This window comes from Hylobates moloch, unplaced genomic scaffold (genome assembly GCF_009828535.3).
Source record: "Hylobates moloch isolate HMO894 unplaced genomic scaffold, HMol_V3 SCAFFOLD_1, whole genome shotgun sequence".
Classification (NCBI taxonomy): domain Eukaryota; kingdom Metazoa; phylum Chordata; class Mammalia; order Primates; family Hylobatidae; genus Hylobates; species Hylobates moloch.
In genome coordinates, this window is record NW_026652276.1 from 59,948,612 (window position 1) to 59,972,467 (window position 23,856).

General features: G+C 35.9%; 1 protein-coding gene across 10 annotated transcripts in view; it reads left to right on the plus strand.

Annotated features, from left to right (window-relative positions):
- The window catches only part of PDE1A (phosphodiesterase 1A), a 465,582-nt gene that overhangs the window by 173,342 nt on the left and 268,384 nt on the right, over window positions 1-23,856 (plus strand). Inside the window, exon 1 of one of the 10 annotated variants that reach the window (XM_058440482.1) lies at window positions 3,262-5,980. The exons of 7 other annotated variants lie outside the window; for them this stretch is intronic. In XM_058440482.1, coding sequence (XP_058296465.1) covers window positions 5,928-5,980 — 53 coding nt within the window. In that variant the 5' untranslated portion in view covers window positions 3,262-5,927. Of the gene's footprint in view, window positions 1-3,261; window positions 5,981-23,856 lie in introns of those variants that run through there. 2 more of the 10 variants (XM_058440499.1, XM_058440492.1) reach the window with 2 other exon arrangements.

Genomic DNA, 23,856 nt, shown 5'->3' on the forward strand with positions numbered 1-23,856 from the left:
ACAATATTTCTGAAAGCCAGACTTTGTTCACACCAAAAATTATTTCTCAAATCCCTGAAGCTCTACCTGATATACATGATCAAGGCCTGTAGACTTGAACATTGGGTCTGTTATAGACCATGGATGAAAGGCACGCAGGAGATAAATTAAGATATTTTCTGCCACATAAGATAGGGAAAGCATCTCTTCTGCCCTGATGAAGTATAGAAAAGAGAACCCCCAAAAGAAGGTGTTTTGTGCAAATCGTCAAAGTATTTTGATTTCTTTCCTATAAGCTGAAATCCCAGAGGAGGAGCATGTTTGGTTGAAAGTGAAAAGCTAAAGCAGAGTGGATTTTGCTGTGATTTAGTGAGTTAGCTATGACAGAGTAAAAATGGTGGTATAGTGTGGCCAATCCCAAGTCTTCCTCAGTGCCTGTGTGGGATGGAATCTCAGGAAGTTCTGTCAGCCCTGTGAGGATGTCAAAAGCTAGCTGAGATGGGGCAGTGTGTCTGTCATGAGCCTGCCATGACCACAGCAGGAGGCTGGGGGGTCCTAGACAGATGCCAAAGGTTTAATAGCCTCAATAGAGATCCAAGTGGAGGATGTTGATGAGACTTAGAGGATATTGAAGCAACAAGGAAGGCTGAGATTGGCTCAGTCGATGACAAATGACCAAGGTTCCCAAACTGAGGCAATTGATCAGAGAAGCCATGGATTTTAGCTGTAGATGTGTGCAGGGAACCAAGCGACAAGACAGACAAGGGACATAGTTGCAGAGACCAGAGGACACAAAGGAGATCAGGGACCTGCAGGTTTGAGGCTGAGACCACCTCTTTCCTGCCACCTCAAGGTCATAGAAACCCTCTTCCTTATAAACTCAGGTGTCTCCCTGAAGAAAAACAATGGGCTGGAGGAAATATGAAAGATTACACATTTAACAGATATGACTGAGTTTTTAGAAAAAGAATATGTATTTATATAAAAAGATGATGAGATAGCATTAATGATCACTTTGTTCGTGTATTCATTCACTTAACAAATAACCAGTGAGCATCTTTTATATACTATGCACAGGGAATATAACAGACACTAATCTTTGACTTTCCAGAGCTTAGTGAGGGTAGTTCCTGGTTGAAGCTATAAGGAAAACAACAACAACAACAACAACAAAAACAAAACAGCTCAATTTTAAAAAAGATGCTGTAATTTATTTTCACATTTGAGTAGTGTGCTGTATTTTTAGTCCTACAACAATAGGGATGAAAAGTATTCTGGTGGTATGCATGACCTTGTTGTGGTTAAGGAAAGTTAAAAATGACTACAGAGTTTATTCTTGGTTGGACACTAAATTTAAATAACTTGACATTTTATCATAGGGTTAGTCAGAGAGGCACAGAATTTTGGAGCTGGAAAGGATCTTAGAGGTCATCTGGTCCAACCTCTTAGTTTGACTAGTGAGGAAACTGACATACAGGGAGTTGAAGGGAAACTTGCCCCTAAAGCTGGGGTTTAAATATATGTTCTTTGACTTTAGTCTAGGGATCTTTATAATAGAACAGAACTTGCATTCATATCTTAGCAGGAGATAATCTATAAGCCTATTCAATTCACTTTGATATCAAGTGAATCAGGGACCTTCGGAAATGTTTCTAGGGCTGGTGTTTATAGGTATTGGGAACATAATTGGCGATGTTGTGACACTTGAGTGGGGTAGGTGGCTAGAAGAAGAATAGAAACTCTCTACAGTGGTAAGTTGTTTCTTCTTTTTCCCAATAGAATGTTAAATACAGCCCAGAAAGATCCTGAGTGACCCCAAAGACAGAGTGCTTGCCAAGATGACAGCCTACTGTAAGGAGTAAAAGCTTGGGCTCAGGAATGAGACATCTGAGTTCAAATCCTAGCTCTATCATGTATCTACTAGCTTCTTCGTCAGTTGTAAAACTTGTAGCAAGAAATGTGTTCTAAAGAATGAACAAAATGCTGAGAGTTGTGAATGACTTACCTTGGAAGGATAAATCAGATTTAAGTTATCTCAAAAATGATTCTACTCTCACTCACTTCTATGCAGTAGTTTTTCCCCTAGAGGTAAAGGGGTAGAGTTATGGTTAGTTTATGAGGAAGAATTTACACTGCCATTTATCTCACGGTATAGTTGACCAAATGGTGTTCCACTTTATTGATGTGATATTCCTAGTTATGACAAGTGAAAATTATAGTAGTGTTTGCATTTAATGCCCATGTTTTACTCTTCATGGTTTTAGCAAGACCTTGGAACTTTCCTGGGGGAGGATCACATGCTCACTTTATCTTTCATGTATGATATGTCAAAAAAAGAGAAAAGATTGGTAACAACTAAACCAGAGTTTAGGTGTGTGAGGTACTCTAATCACACACAAGGCTAGCTTTAATTTTGGTGAATGGTAGAGAAGGAAGAGTAAAAGAAGCAGTGTTGTGTTTTTTTTTTTAAATTAAGATAATATCATATATGTGTCATGATAAAACCTAAAATGCCATCTAATCCTTTCTTTCTTGCATTTTCTTTTCCCTCCTGCACTTAACTTGAAGCTCATTAAAATATATAACTTGTAACATTGTGTTTAATTAAATGTTGTTTAACAAAAAGAACACACATGTGGTCTCACGTGCTATTTGACTAGACTTACATGGTTTAACTGAGAACCTGCAGACCCATGCATTTTCCAGTGCTTGCGATGGCATAATATCAAATGACCTTTTTGCCATTGCATGCTTTGGCACTTTGTATTACAAACACAGCCAGACTATAACAATGAAGAAAATCAGGAAAAGAAAAGCTTGCCTTTTGTCCATGATGCTTAATGGAAAATACCATGACACTCTTAGGGTCCTTTTGGTTGGAAAAGTCACATGGGTTGATCTATGTGTTTTGTCACACAAAATGGGTTGGTTAGATGGAATTCTTGGTGTGTTTCAGCTGATTTGTGTTTCAGCAAATTAACGTATTTATTGAGCACCAGGTAGGACAGTTTCTAACAGCACTGAGTCGGGTAGGGTATGTGTGTGAACATGTTAGACAAAGTCAGCCTGACTTTGTTTTTCCACAACAGGAAAAATAAAAACACCCTTTCTGACCCCCTTCAGGAAAAAAACTATTCATAATAAATTATAGTCTATTGTATAGGAGACTTGGCCTTTTTATTTATGCCATGTATTTTAGTATTTTGCACACTACAGTTGTGTTAATGTAAAGAATATATTTTTGTAATTTAATTAATAATCATGAAATCTTTATGTCTTATTGAATACTACATTAAAGTTGAATAAGTTGATAAAGCCAACTTTTTTCCAATGTTAAATTTAAATGCTCTTTGAGAAAAAGCTAATAAAAACATTTAAGAAATACATATTTTTCTTTGTGCCCAGTGAATATTTAACTAGTATCATCTGAGTGCTTTATAGGGCCTAAGATTGGTTTTAAATATAGTGCTTTCCATAAAGTGAATCTAAACTTTCTAACTTAATCACAGAAAAAAAAAATGTAAACCTAAAGTAATGAAGTATGTTATGGATTTCCTATGATTAACAACTTTCAGATTCTTCAGCTGGTAATCAAGCCTTTGGGCTTCAAGCTATATTTCATACTTGCTTGCCGTTTGAACTGTACCTTGACTAGATGTTTATTAGTATTTATGTTGAGTTCCCTCCATGTATTCGTGTAGAAATTGTCTCACATTTCCAATTCAAAAGAAGACAAAACGAAAGTTAATTTTTACAAGTTGATGGGCTTATTATTTTCTTGAATTGTCCCTCAGGGGGAAGATTTATGCTATATTAATGGTAATATAGGTAAACCATGACTACAGAAATTGAATGCTACCCACAAATGCAGAATCCCTCCCAGAAGACCTGTACAATGTGTTATTACTTATGTGCTTTCCTAAATACAAAGAAAGCCAAAGCATATGGTAATAATAAAGCATCTGCTTCAAAGATCTGTATCTAAGTTTGTTTATACATGGTCTGTATATTTAACTGCTGTATAGCACACATGTGAATTTATCATTGGTACTTATTGATCATAAAGAGAACAGTGACATAGATGTCACTACATAACTATGTAATATCTATATAAATATGTTATACATAATATAAAATCATATTTTTATTTATAGCTTCCTTATTTATTGATAACAGTACATAATAAGTGTGTAGTTTTTGAAGTATCAGGCATCATAACTTCTATGGCAGTTTCTTTTGCAAGAAGCAGACTAATCAGATTTAGAAATAACATGATAGTACCATTAAAGCTGGAAAGAAATACAGAATTCAATTAATATTATAATTTCATTTTACAAACAAGAAAATGGTCTCAGACAGGTCAAGAAATTTGCCCACGATGGCCCGGCATATTTACAATAGAACTAGGACTAGAACCCATTTATTTTATTTTTAGTTCAATGCTCTCAGAATGATTACATTTCCTAGTTTGGATTAGAACGGCTCGATAAAATCCATGATTCCCTTATAACTCTCTTCTCCTTCCTTATCTCTCCTCAGGGAGGAAAATAAAAAGGTAATCTTTCTCCCTGGAAGTATTTGGAGAGTGCTAATAACTACAGATTGTATCCTCCTTCGTGACATTTGATCTTTATTTTTATGGATCATTCAACTAAAGGCATGCACGTTACTCATTTTTCCCCTTTTATTACAGGTATATATTAAAAACATTCTAATCATGCTTTGAAATGATTTAGTTTATTACAAATCTCTGACTTGGAATCTTATGACATTATTGACTGAATAGGAACTTTGTTAGTGATTCAGATACAGGAAGGTCTCCAAAGTAAGTTACATTAAAATACCAGCATTCCCTTTATCTGGAGCTAGAATAAGAGTTCCCACAGTGTAAATCTGTCTTCTAAAAGAAAACAATTTTTAATATCATTTATTTTCAGCTGTTCACAAATTCTTTTATACCTTCTTTTCTTTCCTTTTACTTTTATAAATCCAAATTTCATCACATAATGTATGAACCATAGGCTCCTGGGCACTTCGGAGGGGGTTTTTGTTAAAAAAGCATGTGGATGTGTGTGTGTGTTTCCATCTCTTTTTTGCAAGAGATGTTTCCTCTTAGTTGGAGACCACATTTGGGTACAGACATCCGGGTATAATGTCACCAGTAGAAATTAGCAATTTTTGTTTTTCTAACTTTTGTAGCTCTGGTCAGCTTCACATGGGCTTCTATCAGTTGATATGGCATCTTCAACTTCAGCCAAGAGGAGGTTATTAGATTATAAGTGCTAAAAATGATGAGTCGTCTCCACACTTCAGCCAGCATGAATACAAGCAAGATTGTAAAATAATTATAATCTGAAGCAGAGCCAGCCATGCAACCCGAGCCTATCTTTTTTCATTAATTTGTATACAGTTCTTATTTTAAGAGAACAAAGTTTCAGAGGGTACTCACATGGGGCTGCTGAACCAGCTGTACAACTTTTATTTTGAAGAAAAAAAGTTGAGCCTCAGAACAGTCTGTTTTAAAGACAGGGAGGGACTTAGCCTTTCGGAGCTTGACCAGCATGTGGAAGGAGAGCTCTCATGGCTGCAATAACTTAGAGAGTTCCTACCTGGATGACACTGGGGTAGGAAGTTTTCTGTTTGTTTTGTTCTGTTTCGGAGGGTCCCGTGCACTTCTGTTGCCTGGATCAACGTGACTCTTGGTGGTTTTTGCACACCCTGCTCTGTGGGGGAGTGCCCCAACGTGCCTGTCTTATGTGGCCTCTATGGACACACTGCTCAGCTGGCAGAGAGCAGGGAAGTTTTCTCCCAGCACCCAAAAAGAGAAAGAGGAAACTCCTTTTTCTTTATGGGCTCCTTGCAGCACAATAGATCAGGATAAGCTTCCACATTTCCTCTCTGGAGTTTCTGGAGTGGTTTCCAGGAAGAAGTTAAACCTTCACCTTTAAATGGATGACCATGTCACAATCAGGAAGAAACATCTCCAAAGACCCATCTTTAGGTAAGTAATGCTACATCCCAGGTGGCTCTAGGGCTGTCAGGAGCAATAGTTTCTCCCTTCATCCTTAATTTGGGGATTCTGCCACTAAGCTACAGCAGAGCAATCAAGAGTGCTTAAAGTTTAACTTCAGGCATACCGAAGGAGCCTTTTTATTTTCTATCTTCTGAAACTTTGTGCACAAACTCTTATCAACTCCTGAAAATACATTTAAAGAACATCTTAACTATTCAAGCACATAAATGACATAGTACTGGAAAAACTTTGGAAACGTTATGCGATCTCTAGCTGTTTCTGTAGGCTGTTGCACAGCCCTCTAAATAGGAAGCATTGTGCTTAGTTCTTTGAACTGATTACAGGCAAGGGCAGTGTTTCAGTGCTGTGAATACTACACCTTTCTGGAGTTAAGTGTCGGGAGATAAATTTGAACTTGATAGCTACTTTACTAGAGTGCACATTTTACAGCTTGTTCAGGAATATCAGACCAGCAGTTAAAGAAACAACAGGGTGATAGGAAAAATTTTGCACTGTGGTGGAATCTGTGACCAGGCGAAATGTAGATACGGTGTAATGGATTGAGCTAAAGTTTAATTTTGGAGGGAGGTACGCCCTTTCTCTAAGAAAGCAGCCGTTTCTTCATTGACTCTTTAATTCTGGATTCTTTAGTTACCTATTATGTACTTTAGAATTTAAAATAAAAAATAATTTAAAAGTATCTAGAAATTGAACACTATTTTTGCCCCTTAAAACAGAAGATTTTTAAGAAAGTCAGTTATATATCAGTTTTGTCTTTCCACAAAATAATATTCTAAATAAAGCAGAGATACTACATGTTAGCAATGTTAAAGTCAAGTTGCAACAACTGGTTTTTGTCTGGAGTTAAATACAGGATGATAAAACGTATGAGCAAAATTCCTCTGTGGTTTCTACATAATGAATGAGTAGACCTCGAGGAATATAATTATATAAAATGTGGCCGTTTTCATTGATTAAACATTATTACTGAATTATTAATAGCAACATTATACTTTTGTAATGCTTAAAACAAGATGTTAGCTTGAATCTGTTTTAAAGTCTTCCATTGAACATAAATTATATTTAAATTCATATATATGGATTTAATATTACTATCCCCATCTACTTAAATATGTTTTCGTGTCTTATGCAATGATGTTGGTAAATAACCAAAAATCTAAAATGACCCCCAAAATATATTCACCTACCATATTTCCTAAAAAGTTCTTCTAATTGTATGTAATATCTATATTTTCCCAAGTGCACGTGAGACTTCAAAAAGGCATGACAGTTGCCCAGATGATTCTAAACTCAACACCAGTGGGGCACAACTCACAGAGGGCACCCATAGCAGTTTGGAAAGGCAAGGTTGTGTTGGATAAAATCAGATCCACCTAGCCATCATCTTTATTGTATTACCCCTTTGGAGAGCTGTGGGGATTGAAGCGGGTGGTTTTCACCACTGATTTATGCCAAATCCTCATTTCTTCCTAATTAATTAATTATATGCTTAGGTGCTACGGGGAAGGTGGATTGCAACTTAACTGCACTTCTGTGCTTATTTATATAAGGAAGAGAACTTTGTGGAAGCTGAGATTCTTTGCCCAGATAATTAGAATAAAATTTGTTAAATTCAAGCGATTTGCTTTATGATCCTGTTGCTCTCATACTTTCACCAGGGAACTGTTACAAGTAAGTCTAGAAATGGGTCTTTGACTGATAACAGATTAAAGCTATACGTGGGAGCAGGATTTATTGGTCATCTGGCACATTGACAGTTGACATTGCTTTTACCAGGTTATGATTGTGATTAGGGAAAAGGGAGATGGAGAATATCTTAAAAGATTCAAATTACTAGGCTTAATTGCACAGAGAAAGTTTGGGGCTGATTTCCATAACACAGACTTCCCGATAGCTAGTTGTACTTTTAGGGAAGCTGGCAGTGGGTTAAGCTTGCTTTTGATGCATTGCTTCCTATCTCATGCCTCACTTCGTTTTCTTTGTCAGCCTCCTTTCTTAGGCACCTTGTTCTCTTAGGCTTTCGCTGGGCTGTCTGGCATCTCACATTGAGACATCTTTCTCAAGCCTGACTTTTCAGAGACCCATGTACCAGACCTTTCCTTCTCAGTATGTACTTGTAACTGCACCCCACTTCCTAGGGGCCTTGCACACTGGATCTCAATCCACTTGACAGGCAAATCTGTGCCAGTGTATTTTATGTGCTAGTGGGGCCTGTTATAAGCTTAATGGACATTTTATGAAAATAGTATCTTGGCTGTTTAAAAGTAATTCACTTAAAATTTCAGTCATTAAGAAATATTTGGCCAGGTGCCGTGGCTCATGCCTGTAATCCCAGCACTCTGGGGGGCCAAGGTGAGTGGATCGCCTGAGTTCAGGAGTTCGAGACTACCCTGGGCAACATGGTGAAACCCCGTCTCTACTAAAATACAAAAAATTAGCCAGGTATGGTGGTGTGCACCTGTAGTCCCAGCTACTTGGGAGGCTGAGGCATGAGAATCACTTGAGCTCTGGAGGCAGAGGTTGCAGTGAGCTGAGATTGCACCACTGCACTCCAGATTGGGCTATAGAGTGAGACCCCATTAAAAAAAAAAAAGAAAAAAGACAGGTTAATCCAGGATTTTTTTTTTTTTAATATTTGGCTCATTGACATAGTTTCAAATTTATACTTACAGGCTAATTCCCCTATAATTGAAGCTCCAGCTTTAATTCTAGTCACCTGGCCTTCACTGATTGACTACAAGTGTCCACTTCTGAGTTCATGGTGCTTGAGAGTTCAGATATGGGGAGAAAAATACTTATGTGCCCTCACATGACATATCATTGAGGATATACCTAGATAAATGTGCAACAGGCAGGCAATGGGTGCCATAAAGGAGGTGATAACATCCTGGGAGATTGAAATGGAAGAGACAGATTTCACGAATGACTCATTCTAAACACCTAAGTGACCTGAAAGATATGAGAGCAAGAGCTTTTTTTCCAATTTAATTTTCAAGATTTAATTAAAATCAGTTTTTCATCAGCACAATCATCCTAAATTTCAGAAAGTAAAAGTCATCCATCAAGTGGAAAAAGTTACTGAGAGGTTTTGGAGTAGATGGTGAACATTGAAATTTTGTAGCTGGCTACGATATTAGGAGGCTTGGGAGGAATCTTACATATCATTTAGATCCTGCCTCTAAGAATGTCTGGGGCTCCTACAGTAGAGATTCCAAATCATTTCTCGTAGTTAGGTTATCAAATCTATTTTTTAAAAAATTTCCTTGGAAATTTTAGGTATATATTTTCATATCATGAGGTCATCAAATCTATTTTTTAAAAAATTTCCTTGGAAACTTTAGGTATATATTTTCATATCATGTCAATGAGGCAAGAAAGAAAGGCTAAGTTTCTTTTATGGCCAAGGCAGGAGTTTATATTATCTCCTTTGTGGCTATCATGTGGAAGTGTGGCATCAATGAGACTATCCAGCCCTGAGCATATGTGCATGGTGAGTGCCTTTTGGGCACACTGTGATTCTGCCTGCACAGGCTCTTCCAGCTCAGACTGGTGCTGAGAAAACATGATGCTCCTTTTCCTCAAGAGAAATACTTTGAGTTTTATAATTTTCTGGAAAGAAAACACAATCACAAAAGTATATTAATACTAAGTTCCTCAGCATGTAACAAATTACTGTACGTATATCTTTAAAATCCAAGATGTGAATCAACACTTCATATATGAGACCTCACATAGATACATTCCTTTAGGCTTTTGAAAACCTTTGTTTCTATATTCCCGGAGATCTTTATCTCTGGTAATTATAATAATTTATCTCTTTATATGACTATATTCATTAATTTGCGTTTTAATATTAAATGATGTAACACGTTCAAATGAAGGATCTTTATGTAACTTTAGTAAAATAATTGTTGAAGACATTTCCACCTTATTGCATACTCATTTTGCTTAGTAAACTTTCTATATTCTCTTGTGATAAATCAACCTTAGACTATGATGCCAAGAAAAATCTGTTTCTTCTAGTAAAATTGCACAAGTAAAAGTATTTGTCTGAATTTCACTGCCTCAAACCGTTTAAGCCTGGGCTTTTGTTACAATTATTTTCTCTTACTTGATATTTTGTTTTATCAAATTCTATTATATGTGCATTTTCCCCATTTGTCTCTCCAAATTCTTTCTAGAAGTAGGCAGTGAAAAAATGAATTTAAAAAGTAAATTGAAATGATTCTTATATGTTAAACTTTAGTATTCTTTGGAACTGACAACCTTTTGAAGCTCTTTCATGGTTCAAAAGTGATTAGGTCACTTTTGTGGTAATTTTCCATTAGAAATAAAACTAAAAATCCACAAACAAAATCGTGCAAATAGTTCCTTATTAGGCCTGTAATTGAGAACAAATCTGTACATCCAGGATCGAAGACACTAAAGGCAGCCAGGTTTCAAGACTAGTGAACATCATATTGGGATCTTCACAGCATTTAGATCGTGCTGTTTCTTCTCTTTATGTCTTCTCAGAAGCTTTATTTTCACAAGTATGTGTTAGCAGAGGAGTTCTAAGTGTGTATTTGGCAGGCATATTTTCTTCATTTAATAATGGAGAAAGCAGTGGGATGAAATAGGAAAGCCTAGAAAAAGAAAAGCACATCCTAATTTTGTTTGTGGACCTAATGGGTATGGTTAATACCTATTGCTGTTAGTAATTTACTGATTTTTGAAATGTATTACCAAGATCAAAGGAGAACAAATAAACACATTTGAATGTAAGGCAGATAATATTTACCATGAAAGAAAATTTCAGACATTACAGTGCCTTGTTATTTTTCCAGTTGTGATAAAAGTAGCTCTAATTTTTAAGTGGTCATCACTAATAGATAAACTATGATTTGTTATACATTTTAATAGCAGGAGGTAAATTTAATGCCAGGCATTTATTCCTGCTGGTATTATTTCACCCACAGTCAGCACAATTTAAATTATCTCCAATAAACTAGCATCATAATTATCAGCAGCAGTAGCAAGTATTGATATTAACACCAACAGGGAAAATTCATAGAAAACTTGGTGTATTTTTAGGCAAGCTATATGCATGTAATCTTTTGGATAACTCCATGAGGCAGTATTAAATCTACAATTAATAATTTTGGGTATAGAGTCAGGAACAGGGTACGATTAAAATGTGGGGAGGTGTCTCCCTCTCAGGAGCTACACAAATGTTGTTTTCTCAGCTAGAGCAGCTTGATGACATGTACATTTATCTTAGACATTGGTAAGATTTAGAAATGGCTTTTCAAAGATTTGGAATGATCAAAATAAGGAAAATTAAGATTATGCAGGTAAAACAATCTACTGGGATTGTTAATGATTTTATACCATCTGGAAAATTTTACATTTATAGTAGTCAGACTATTTCACATAGTGTTTAGGTAAAAAGCAATGAAAAAAAGAAGCAGTCATACTGATGGATACTTGTTTAAAAGACAACCTGTAGGTATGTAGAGGTGGAATAAATTTAAAGAAGTCTGCAGTATTTTTGAACCTAGTGTCCTCAGTTCTGTGACTGGACATAATATAGTTTTGACAGTTAGTTCTCATGGGAAAGCTTCAGTTTATTTATGTATTTGATTACGGCCACTTGGACACAAGCTATAATTGAGGAAAATTCAACATTTCCTGAGTTGGAGCTGCTGGAAGTGTATGGGGCAAGTTCCAGTGCTTTTGAAGGAATAGATGATAATACTTCCAGATTTATTATCTTTGTAATATCCAAGCCAGCTGCACTGAAGCCTTACGTTTTGTTATATAGAAGCATTAGTTCTGAGTCAAGTTGGTATCCACGTTTAGTGTTTTGGTGTCTCCAGCCTTTAGGATTTTAGGATATTATTTTTAGAAGAGTTTTTACATTAAACCAAAACAGATATTTAAATATTAATTGTATATGTATTAACCAGCTGCTTATAGGCTTGAAAAGTTACGTGCTTTTATTATGAAAACCATCACTTCAGCTTTAAAATATTAATACTTAATTTGACTTTTTTAAGGATCAAAGAGCTTGGAACAAATTGATTAGAAACCAACGGTAATGAAAAACAGTAGGGCCATATCTTTGTCATATAAAAGTGGCAGTTATATCAGTTTCAACTGAGGTAGGAAAAGAAAATCCCCACCAGGTCAAGTCACTTTTAAATTATGTCATTAAATTAAATTTGGATGAAAATAGGGATATGTGATGATCTGGGCCCACCTGTTTGTTAGAGATCGCTAACAAAGATGCCAAAGACTTATATCTATTCCAATAGTGATGTTTCTGTGAAAAAAAAGAAAGCAAAACAAAACAGAAGACAGAAAAAAAGAGACTCTTGCTAATCTTTGGACCCATTAGGCATTTACTGCTCAGTCCAGCTGCATCCAATTATTATTTCTAACAGCGCAGTGGCATTTTATCCGCACCTCTTCTGCTGTGCATCTCTCTCATTCTATTATAATTAAGTAATTAATTAGTATTAATTAATTATATTATACTTCTATTATAATTATTATAATTCTATTATAATTAATTAAGTAAGGTGTCAGCTCCCCTACGAAACTATAAGATCCCTGAGGCTAGAATCAATACTGAATTCATCTTTATATTTCTCATAACTTTTAGTAGAATGTATTTTATAAGTAAGCATTCACTCAAGTCTTCGACTTAAATACCTACAGGGACCACACTGGTATTGTAAATGTGTGAAGTAGGATATGGTGGGAATGTAGTAGGTGTGAAACAAAAGGCATGTAGTTTGACATTTTAAAAAACACTAAAACACTAAACAGGATCTAGCTGCAGACTGGTAGCTGGTGCCCCTTGAAATGAATGATGAATGATAGAATGAAAAGTTTGTTTTGTTCTGTCCACACAGTGGTCTTCTCTCTATTGTTAGGGTGAACAAATGGCCAGTAGAGCTTAGCTGAAAATTCTGGCAGTTACATCCAAGAGGTATACTAGGAGGATGAGTACTTGGTTCTTGTTTCTAATCCTTATTAAAGAATGAGAAAATCAAATTAGCCGGATGTGGTGGCACATGCCTGTAGTCCCAGCTACTCGGGAGGCTAAGGCAGGAGAATTGCTTGAATCCGGGAGGTGGGGGTTGCAGTGAGCTGAGATCGTGCCACTGCACTCCAGCCTGGGCGACAGAGTGAGACTCTATCTCAAAAAAAAAAAAAAAGAATGAGAAAATCAATATACTCTACAGCATGACTGTACTGATAACTTGTATATAATTTTGTAGCATTAAAAGAATAGACGAAGTATGTAATTCTTGAATGAATAAAATGCATTTGTGTTAGCACCAACTTGAATTATTCCAGTGTCAGGAAATTCAGTGCCTATAGGCATTTCAAATTTGAACTTAACTTGTTAGGAAAGACTTTCTTAAATTGAAATCTGTCTTCCTATCAGTACAATGTTTTTTTTCTCTTTTAGTGGAACTGGAACAAGAAGGATTTAAACTCTCTCTTCCATAGGTTAGCTCTTTAAACATTGACGACAATTGTATCAGCGATTGCAGTTTGTAAATCTTCCCAAAGCATAGTGGCTTAAAATGATCTGTGCCTGTGGGTCAGCTGAATGTTTCTGCTGATTTGTGCCAGGCTTGGTTGATATCAGTGGGGCTTTTCCATACATCTGTGGCCAGATGGTGGGTTTTCTGTGGGCCGGCTTAGGAGGAAGAGGAAACTCACAAACTTTTTCAAGGTTCTGATTAAGTTTGATTGAGTTAAGTTGTTACTGCCCCATTTAAAAAAACAATAAAAAAGCCACGTGGCCAAGCCCAGCGTTGGTGTTCGAGGGCATAACCAAAGGGTGTAGATATGAGGAAGCATTTACATGTGGGTCAGTTAATGCGATTATTCTGCTCTTAAAATGCTTATGCTTTTTTTGATTCTTCTTTCCCTTACTCCATCTGCAGTTCATTCCGCCGTTGAAGAAAAAGCACATAGTTTGATCTTTATTTCATGTTGTTAAGTGGTCTAAGTGACCGGTGAGGATAGGAAAAAAATATGTATGAACAAAGCAGTGTAGTCCAGATGACTCTTATGTGACCCAAGGGTCAAACATGGCTCACCGGACTCCGGGGTTATAGCATGCCTGAGATTCCTGGTTTAAGAAGTTTTAAAAAGTTAAAAAGTAAAAACGTTTCACCTAATTGCCCTAAAACATGAGCTATTACACCCATAATGACTGCCCACATTTTCCCAGTTCTTTTTCGATAATTGATTTTTACCAAGTGTCATGCTAGCCGACTTGATGAAATTAATTATTTCAATACAAGCTGAGCATAATTAATTACATAATTTTGGGCACTTCCATTCCAAATACACTAAAACTATGACATGGAAAGGAGGCTTTGGAAATAGTAATAATACAACAAAGCTTCCTTATGCATTTGAATCTAATTTGAGTTCTAGCCATAATGTGTATTCTCTTGGGACTTAAATTTATTATCTTAAAATTATTTTATGGGATAGATTTATGATAACGTTTTCTATTTTGAACCCTCCTAAACACCACTATAATAGGTAAATATTTTTGTAAAACTTGCAAATTATATAACATTTATTTTGAAACAGTGATTCACAAAATGAATTTTTTAAAAAATTGACATTAGACTTGCAGTTTACAAAACAAAAACAAAACACAACAAACTTCTGCATTTGTAACCAGAGATTTTGATTCATTAACTCTGGGGGTAGAAAGGTTTGATGTATTTCTACAAGCTGTCTGATTCATTGCTAGATTTGGGACCCATTTCCTTAATGATATAATTTACATTAGGAATGGAAAGGCAAAATAATTTGTAAATCGTTTTGATAAGATTAACATCATAATTGGAAATATAAGCCTTTTTTTCTTTCATTTTTCATGAAAAATCTCTGTTGGGTACAGTGGACTTCTGAATATGAAGAAGGATAAATTTCTCCTCTAAAAAATCTTCAATGCTTTTTTAGGATATAGAACAGAGACAAACTACCGTGAACTTCAAAGCAACGGTTCTCAATATTGGCTGTGTCTTGCACTTACTGGGGAATTTTAAAAAGTCCTGAAAATAGGTGGTATTTCAGACCTACTATATCAAAATCGCTGGGTAAAACCCAGGAATCAGTGTTTTTCTTAAATTCCCTAAGCCACGCTTGAAAACCACAGACCTAAAGAGAAGCACATGTAAAGTACAGTGACAGAAGAAGGGAAAACACTTGCAGGTGAACACTGAAGGGTGAATAGGATTCTGACAGGCAACTGGAAGAAGGAAAGAACATCAGCAAAGTGGTATAGCATCAGCTAAGGCATAAGTGCATAAAGTGTTTGGGAAAGTCTCAGGAATAGGGAGAATTCTTCATTGGCCAGCCAAGTGCTGAGCATCTGCATGTGGAGGGATGTGTGGCTCACTCTGGTTTGGGCTAGAGAGTCCAGGGCCATACAGTGTCTATTTTGTGACTGTGTATTGTCACCCATGTGGCATGATGTTGAAACTGACAAATCCAATGAACTGAATCTTGAGCTCAGCATTTCCAAAATACCGTTTTGTCTTAGGAGAGCATTCCTCTGAGATACTCTGAACAAAAGCATCAAATAAGTTCGGGAATTACTTCCAGTCACACTCATTTCCCTCTTAGAGATTTACAAAGCATGTTAGAAGTTTTGTAGTAAAACTCATTTAATATTTTCCTAAACACTCTATTTATATATAATGCTTATTAATATCCCCAGAAAGTAGTGTTCCAAGGAAACATATTTTAGTTTTCCTAAATTTCTCCAAAACATGCCTTCTTTATTTTTCTGAAATTCACTGTGCTTCAGCTAGTCTTTTCTCCTCCTTTAATTATTTCTTTTCTTATTTATGTTTTCTGGAAGATAGCCTGTCCTCGAGAAACTTCTCCATAGTTCACATTTTTCATCTCCTCTTAGAGAAGTCAGGCAAAAAAAATGTTGCCTAGTTGAAGGAATAGTTAATGTTTTATTACATAACTGTGATGATGTGAGTTTAAAAAAAGGAAGAAGAAATATTTTGAAAAGATTGGGAGAGGATGAACAATGTCACATTATTGAAACAGCTGAGCGTAAATTAAGAAATAACAGATGGAAGTTATGTGTGGATTATCACACCCAGGTGTCACTGTACACCCATTTGGCAGCATTTTAACTCGCCTTTGTGTCTTTTCCCTTGCTTCATCCTGAAGAGATTTTTAAAAAATCATCGCCCTGAAATTCACACTTAGTGAGAAATAGACAGTTAAAAATCTACAAATAATGCCATGTTGAATAATGATAATTTGTAGGTGTGTAGAATCCCATATTTAGTTTATATTTTTTAATTTTATACATCTGTTATACTATTTGCTCACACATTTGCCCTGTAAAATGAAACCATATAGCTCCCCGTTTCATAGATGAAGAAATTGAAGTTCAAATGGTCACAGGAAGTTAGAGAAAGAGACACGGGACACTGACATTAAGAACAGGCAGATTAAGTGTGGCTTGCCATTACAGATTTAGTTTTTATAACAAATATGTTAGGAGAACTTAGTGTGTATGCCAGGCCAGCCATATGGTTCTTCTTTGAGGTGTAACCCATTCTCAGTAGCCAAGTAAGTGATTTGAATGTCCTTAAACATTGTTTTTAGCTACTTAGAGTTATTTAATACCCACAATTTCCATGCAAGTTTTCTTTTCTAGACATGGAGAGAGAAAAAAAGTTGAGATAAGTAAATAATATGTTTTCTGTGTCATATGATTTACTGTGATGACTGCACAAATATAGATTTAACATATCACATATGATACACTTACTAGAAAATTTAAGACATAAAGAACTGTCTCTAGAAGAAGTAAAGACGGGGGAAAAATAAAGTTCAGGCAGTTGCTTTGAAAGTGTTTCTAAACAGAAGAGATTTGTTGCTATCATAATATAAATAACATTTTCCTAGGCAGCAGAAAGATGTAGATCTTGAAGGATATGACTTCTAGGTTGTATAAGACTAGAACTGGATTTCATTATGATTTCATTAGTAGAAATGATTAAAATATAATTTGACAGCCATCCTATTAATCTATATTTTCAGACATTGTTTTCCACCAATTTCCTAGTATCCAAAATGCTAAAAATTCATTGTTTTAATTGTGTTTTATTTTAATGTATTTGAGAACATTCTTGGGTGCTATGAAGCTTGCATGTTTTGTTATTTTAAAATATTTTACTTATTGTGATTTTCTGAAATATACCAAGAATTTATTTTCTGAAGAGAAAACATATTCCACAGTTGGCTAGGCAAACAATACAAAGCCCTCAGAAGGCTATTTTCTCTCTTTTAGGAATAAAATATTTAGAAAGTCTTTATTGAAGGCAATATATTTTATGTGGTACAGAGTGGTAAAGACAGAATTTTTTAAAAAATGCTTCCATCTCTAGGGTAGAACCATTATTTCATGATGTTTACTTCAATAATAATCTATCCCAAATTGGTGCTTACTTAAAAAATGGAAAATACTTTCCAACTCCAATCTAAGGAGCTGAACAGTTGTACCAAATGACCACTGAGCTAAAATTATATAAAATTTCTTTTCAATTATTCTGTACCAGATTTTAGACAAATTGATGTAGAATTTGAGCTGCTAAAGTTGAAAAACTTTGATCCATGTGTTTAATTCTGGATAATTTGTTCTGCTTTATCCTTCTTCCTGCCTACCAACACATCATTTCCCAGTCTCCCTACTAGCTCAGTTGGAATTTAGCTCACTCATCCATTTAATGGAAGCAATGTCAACACTGAGCTAATGAAGGACCTTCGCTTGAATCTTTCTTTTTTTCCTCATTTAGATGTCTAGATAACAATATGATGCTGCCCGTTCCCACTGCCCTCTCTTTTCTTTCATCCTTTCTCCCTTGACAGAAACCAGAATGCCTAATATTTTCTATGTGAGAACAACTTGCTGCATATCCAGAAAACAAGTGTTTATGCCAGTTACTATGTTATCCTGAGGAGTTCTACCTACCTCTGTAAACAAACATTAGGACATTGAAGGCCACCTTAGATCTGTGAGTTTATATCTGAGCAAATAGTGGCCTTAGGACTCCTAGGTAGGTGTTGTTTCTGGGTTTTCCCTTAAAGAATGAGACCCCTGGGGGGTCTGGAATTCCACATTTAAGACTCAGACTAGAATGCATAGGTGATATCTTCATAACTTATTGAGTTACTTGCAGATGTTCATTCTATCCATTCTAAAATAATTTCCTCTTATCTACTCCATCTAGTTGCAATTCAATCTCTTCCTTCCATTCATTTATCTTCAAAATGTAGACCAGGAATCGTCCTCTGCTTCCATGTCTTCCCATTAACTTCAAGTCCTTTGTGAATACACCTCTTCTCTTAATCTCAACTGTCTTCTGTTAGGTGATCCTCAAATGTACATGTGCAGATCTCAACTCTATTCTGACAACTCACATTTCTTTACATTTCTTAAACATGTCCACCTGATGACCTCCTGATACCCAATACTACCAATACTAATCTGTCTGAAAGAGATTTATAATGCATGTATAATAACAATAAGTTCAGAAGCACATGCTTATCTCTCCAAACCTTGTCCCTTCTAACACTAGTGCACCATGAGATTTAATAGATTTATCACACACACATATGTGCGCACAAACATAAATACACAGACACACACAGACACAGGATTACAAGAAGATTTCCCAGAACTTTATAATGTTTATGTTAAATGTAAATATTTAAGGCAAAGATATGATATTTAGTGTTTCCTAAATTGACAGTGGAACTTTCTTTGTGCCAAATATCTATAAACATATGAAAGTCTTCAGTAAATTGTTGTTTCAGAAATATTGCTTAGAGGAACAGCTTAGCCTAGCTGCTTTGAGCCTTTTTGTTGATCGCTATTAAGGAAAGCATAAAACACTTCCATGTACTTTTAATCCTCTTGTCATTTAGATTTCAAATCTCTGTTATTTTTCATGCTTCTCTACTTCTTGTCATTCTTAACAAAACAATTATCAAGTCCCTTCATTTATGTCCTTAGAAAATTTCTTTCTCTACTCTTTTCTTTGTGCTTCTCCACTTCAAAGCCCTCAGCCTCCCATTTAAAATTTTATGATATTTAAAAAATTAATCTTCTAATCTTCAGCCCCTCTTCCACAGTTCCTTGGTTCTCAAGTTAGCCAGATTAGTCTTTAAACTTTGTCATGGTTATGTCACTCCTTTCATTTGTAATTTGCCATGGCCCTTTATTTTCTACCAAGTGAAACATGGATTCTTCTGAGATTGCAAGTACTTTATACTACTGTCCATCTATTCCATCTCTTTCCTCCTTCACAACTCTTATGCTGCAGTCATTCTGGGTGACTTATTGCTCCTAGGACCTGTCTTATGCTTCCCTTCCTAAGCCTTTGTCTACTCTGCTTTGTCTGCTTTTATGCTTCTCTCTCTTGTCTGAACTGGTCTCTGTCCTCGTCCATGCTTCAAGTCCTAGTTCAAATGCCACTGTCTTTATGAAGAGCTCCCTGATTCTTCCAACCAGAATAAGCTTTTATTCCTTTGAACTTGCCATGGCAGTAGTACTTTATTGGTAGCTCTGAATTTCTGAGTGTATTTCTCAGAAATTTGTGTCATTGTTTAATGCATGTCCTATTTCCCCTTCTTAGTGTAAACTTGATGGCTAAGACCTTGTCATATCCGTAGAATTAGAGAATAATCAAGTTAGAAAGACCTTGTATCTAGTGTTAACTGTCTTATTTCATAGATAAATGAAAAACTCTAAGACATTAAATATTTTGACTAAGTCCTCACAGCTAGTTAGTGGTAGAGTCAGGACAAGAACACACATCAACTCTCAAGCCCGTGCTGTTTCTAGTCTAATTTATTTGTGCTTCTTGTTCTTATAGCCCATGGCAGTAATAACCATTGAGCATCCACTACATGCCATTACCAGCATCTTACCTACATTGTATCTAATTATAAGAGTAATACTGAAGTGTGGTCATTAGTATCCCCATATTATGGATAAAGAAACTGAATTTCAGTGAGCTTAAATAACTTTTGCTGGGTAGAAGAATTTGGAGTCAAAGCGAGGTCCACTTGATTTCAGCAACTACGCTCTAGAGTCAGATATTGAATGAATAAACAGAACTGTCTACTGTTTAGGGTGGGATCTTGGAGTAGTCATTTTTGGAAACTAAAAATTTGGATAGCTGTCTAAGAAACAAGTCTCAGTCTTCAAGATAATTATATTTAGTTGTCAGGGAAGTGCAAATTGAAACAACAATGCAATACATTTATATGCTTTCTGAAATGGCTAAATACAGAAGTCAAAAATTTACCCAGGTTGGTGAGAGTTTAAAGCAGAATTTCTCGACTCCAACACTTAACATTTTGGAATAGATAATCTTGTTTTTTTTTTTTTTTTGAGATGGAATCTCACTCCACTGCCCAGGCTGGAGTGCAATGGCGTGGTGTTGGCTCACTGTAATCTCTGCCTCCCAGGTTCAAGCAATTCTCCTGCCTCAGCCTCCTGAGTAGCTGAGATTACAGGCACATGCCACCACACCCGGCTAATTTTTGTATTTTTAGTAGAGAGGGGGTTTCACTCTGTTGGCCAGGCTGGTCTTGAACTCCTGACCTTGTGATCTGCTCGCCTCAGCCTCCCAAAGTGCTGGGATTACAGGCGTGTTGTTGGGGCCGTTTTGTGAATTGTAAGATGTTGAGCAACATCACTGGTCTCTACCCACAAGATTCCAGTAGCATCCTTTTAGTTGTAAAGACGAAAAATGTCCCCAGGCATTGCCAAATGTTCCTGGACATTTGCGAAATTATGACCAATTGAGAACCATTGATTTAGAGCAATTGGAAGTCTCATACATGGTCAATGGGACTGAAAGGAGGTACAACTTGAAAAACTGTTTGTAGTGTCTACTAAAGGTGAATATAGGTATATCCAGAAATTCCAAGCCAACCAGAAGTAAATATATACCCCATTGTCATCAAAGACCCGTACAGGCATGTTCTTAGAGGCACTATTCATAATAACTGCAAACAAAAATACCACCCAAATGTTCATCAACAGTAGAATAGGTAAGCAAATTGTGTGGAATGCTATACAGCAATGAGAAAAGAGGAACCAAAAATACATGCAACAGTGTGTGCAAATATCGCAAACACAATATTAAATGGAAGGAGGCAGACAAAAAATATATTGTGTGATTCCATTTCTTTAGGGTTCAGCAACAGACAACACTAATATAGTAAAAAGTGAAAGATTTATATAATCTGAAGAAAAAACAGAGTATGCAACACTAATGTAGGACAGTGGTTATCCTTGGAACCACTTAAAGTGAACATGAAAGGGTCTTCTAGGGTGTTGGCAACGAACATTCTGTTTCTTTGATCTGGCTTCTACTTACATGGATGTGTTTAATTTATGAAAATTATTATTTGTGTAGTTTTCAGTATGAATGTTACACCTTAGTAAAAAGTTAGGGAAAAAACTGGAGCGGATTCTATTTGGGAGAAGACACAAACTTCCCAAATTAACCAATTACAAATGAAGCTCCAGGGAAAACCTGATGGTGGTATTAGGGTGACATTGAGGAGACACTTTGTAAATGACCTTAGTGTGGTATGGATAGGCACAAAGGGAATGGATGGTACTTCTTTTCTATGTCTTGTCAATGGAAATCTGTCAAAAAATAACAACTGTGAAGAACAATTAAAGCTTGATGGGAAGACATTAATTTTTCAGTCCTTTATGTTTACCCAGATATCTTCCAAGTTTTATTATTCTACATTGCTCATGAAAGTAATTATATTATCTTGATCAGGTTGCGTTTGAGACAGAAATTCTTTGCACAGAATGACACTGATGAAGTGAGCCCAGCTGTATTTTTCTTAACACAGCCATTTATTAATTGTACTACAATTCTTACATGTACATTAGAGAGACTCTCACATTAAATATTTAGATTGCTTATTATTGTTATAGTTGGAAAGAATTCATACAATACACATATTTACTTTAAAATAAGTCACACTCTAATAAATGTTTATTCATAGTTTCAAACTGTAGGTACATTTTCTTTCATTTATTTATTTATTTATTTTGAGGCAAGGTCTCACTCTGTTACCCAGGCTGGGGTGCAGCAGTATGATCATGACTCATTACAACCTTGACTTCCTAGGCTAAAGTGATCCTCGTGCCTCAGCCTCTGAAGTAGCTGGGATTACAGGTGTGCACCACCATGCCTAGCTAATTAAAAAAAATTTTTTTTGTTTAAATTGTAGAAACAGGGTCCCACTATGTTGCCCAAACTGTTCTTGAACTCCTGGGCTTAAGTGATTCTCTCACCTTAACCTCCCACAGTGCTGGGATTACAAGCATGAGCCACCATGTCTGGCCTGTGGATGCATTTTAAAACAGTAAATTAACTGAACTGTTCATTATACAATTTTTTGAAAATTTTTTATACATGTATTTCTATAAAGTATGCATTTATAAACCATTTTAGAAGACATCTTATGAAATACCTACTCTGAAGATGGAAAAAAGCAGTAAAACACATTTGATTTTGAGCTCTATATATTAAAATTATTATTCTTACTATTGATTATGACTTGGCTATATAAACTATGTGATATAAATGTCTTTATCATGAAAGAAGAAACATCACATTTAATTTATATTAATATTTTTTACTACTAGACCATACAGTACATATAATTTTAATGTTTCTGACCACTGCACTTGAATGAGATCAATGAGACTGGAGGTTCATCTATAAAAAGACATTTTGACTTTCCTTATGCCTATGGTATACCCAGTGACCCTCCCATTCATTCAATTGCTATGAATGGAAGAGTAAGCAAACAGGCATCCACAGGACCATCAGGAAGTAAGAATGTGGTTATTTCATAGCACCTGTAACTTCACCACACCAAGAATCAGTTTTCTCTCTGCAAGATGAGTGGATTGACTTCTAGCAGATCCCCCAGTTTCCTTCTAGTGGATTTTGCAGTCCCTGAATTTTGTGAAAAGTTTCTGTGAGGGTGAGCAAAGGCCATGGTGTTGATGTTTTTTGCTGGTAACATTTAAGCCCCACCTTTAAAAGAATGGAAGAAAATGAGCAGCTTATGAACACTGAGTAGTGATAGAGCAGTAGGTGTAGATCATTTATTTAAACAGTTTATGAGAAGCTAAGTTGGTGGTGCAGAAGACACTGCACGCTAATTTAACAAGATCTTTTAGGGAAAAAATTAACTTCTTCATTTAGTCCACCCTTTATCACAAGTAATTACTGCCAAAGGACCCTGAAATATTTAAGGGTCTGTAGCAGATGATAGGTCAGGGCCATGGCTAAGGGATAATCATGATAGTTACCATTTAATAAGCACTTGATATGTGAAGGTGCTTTTCATTTGTTATTTATGAAATGTATGTCATTCTAGTAAGTATTATCCACATTTGAGAAATTAAAAGTGAAGCTCTGAGGTGTTAGCTAACTAGTTTAAGGTAATACAGCTAGAAAGTAGCAGAGCTAAGATTCAAAACCACATCTGTCAAACTACAAAATCCATGGATAGTCCAGGTATGTCATATCATTTCCAAATAGCTTGGAGTAATAGTGTGGGAAAATAAAAGGTAGGAGGGGTTTAGGTAGCCACTGCTTTTTTTCTGTTTTGGCAGATACTTTTAAAAAATAATTTTGCATAAATCGATTGACTAAACTCCAGTGACTTATACCAGTGATTAGCTATCTGTGGGGCAGTGGGGTAAGATTTCCCTGGTTTACTTTTTATTATCA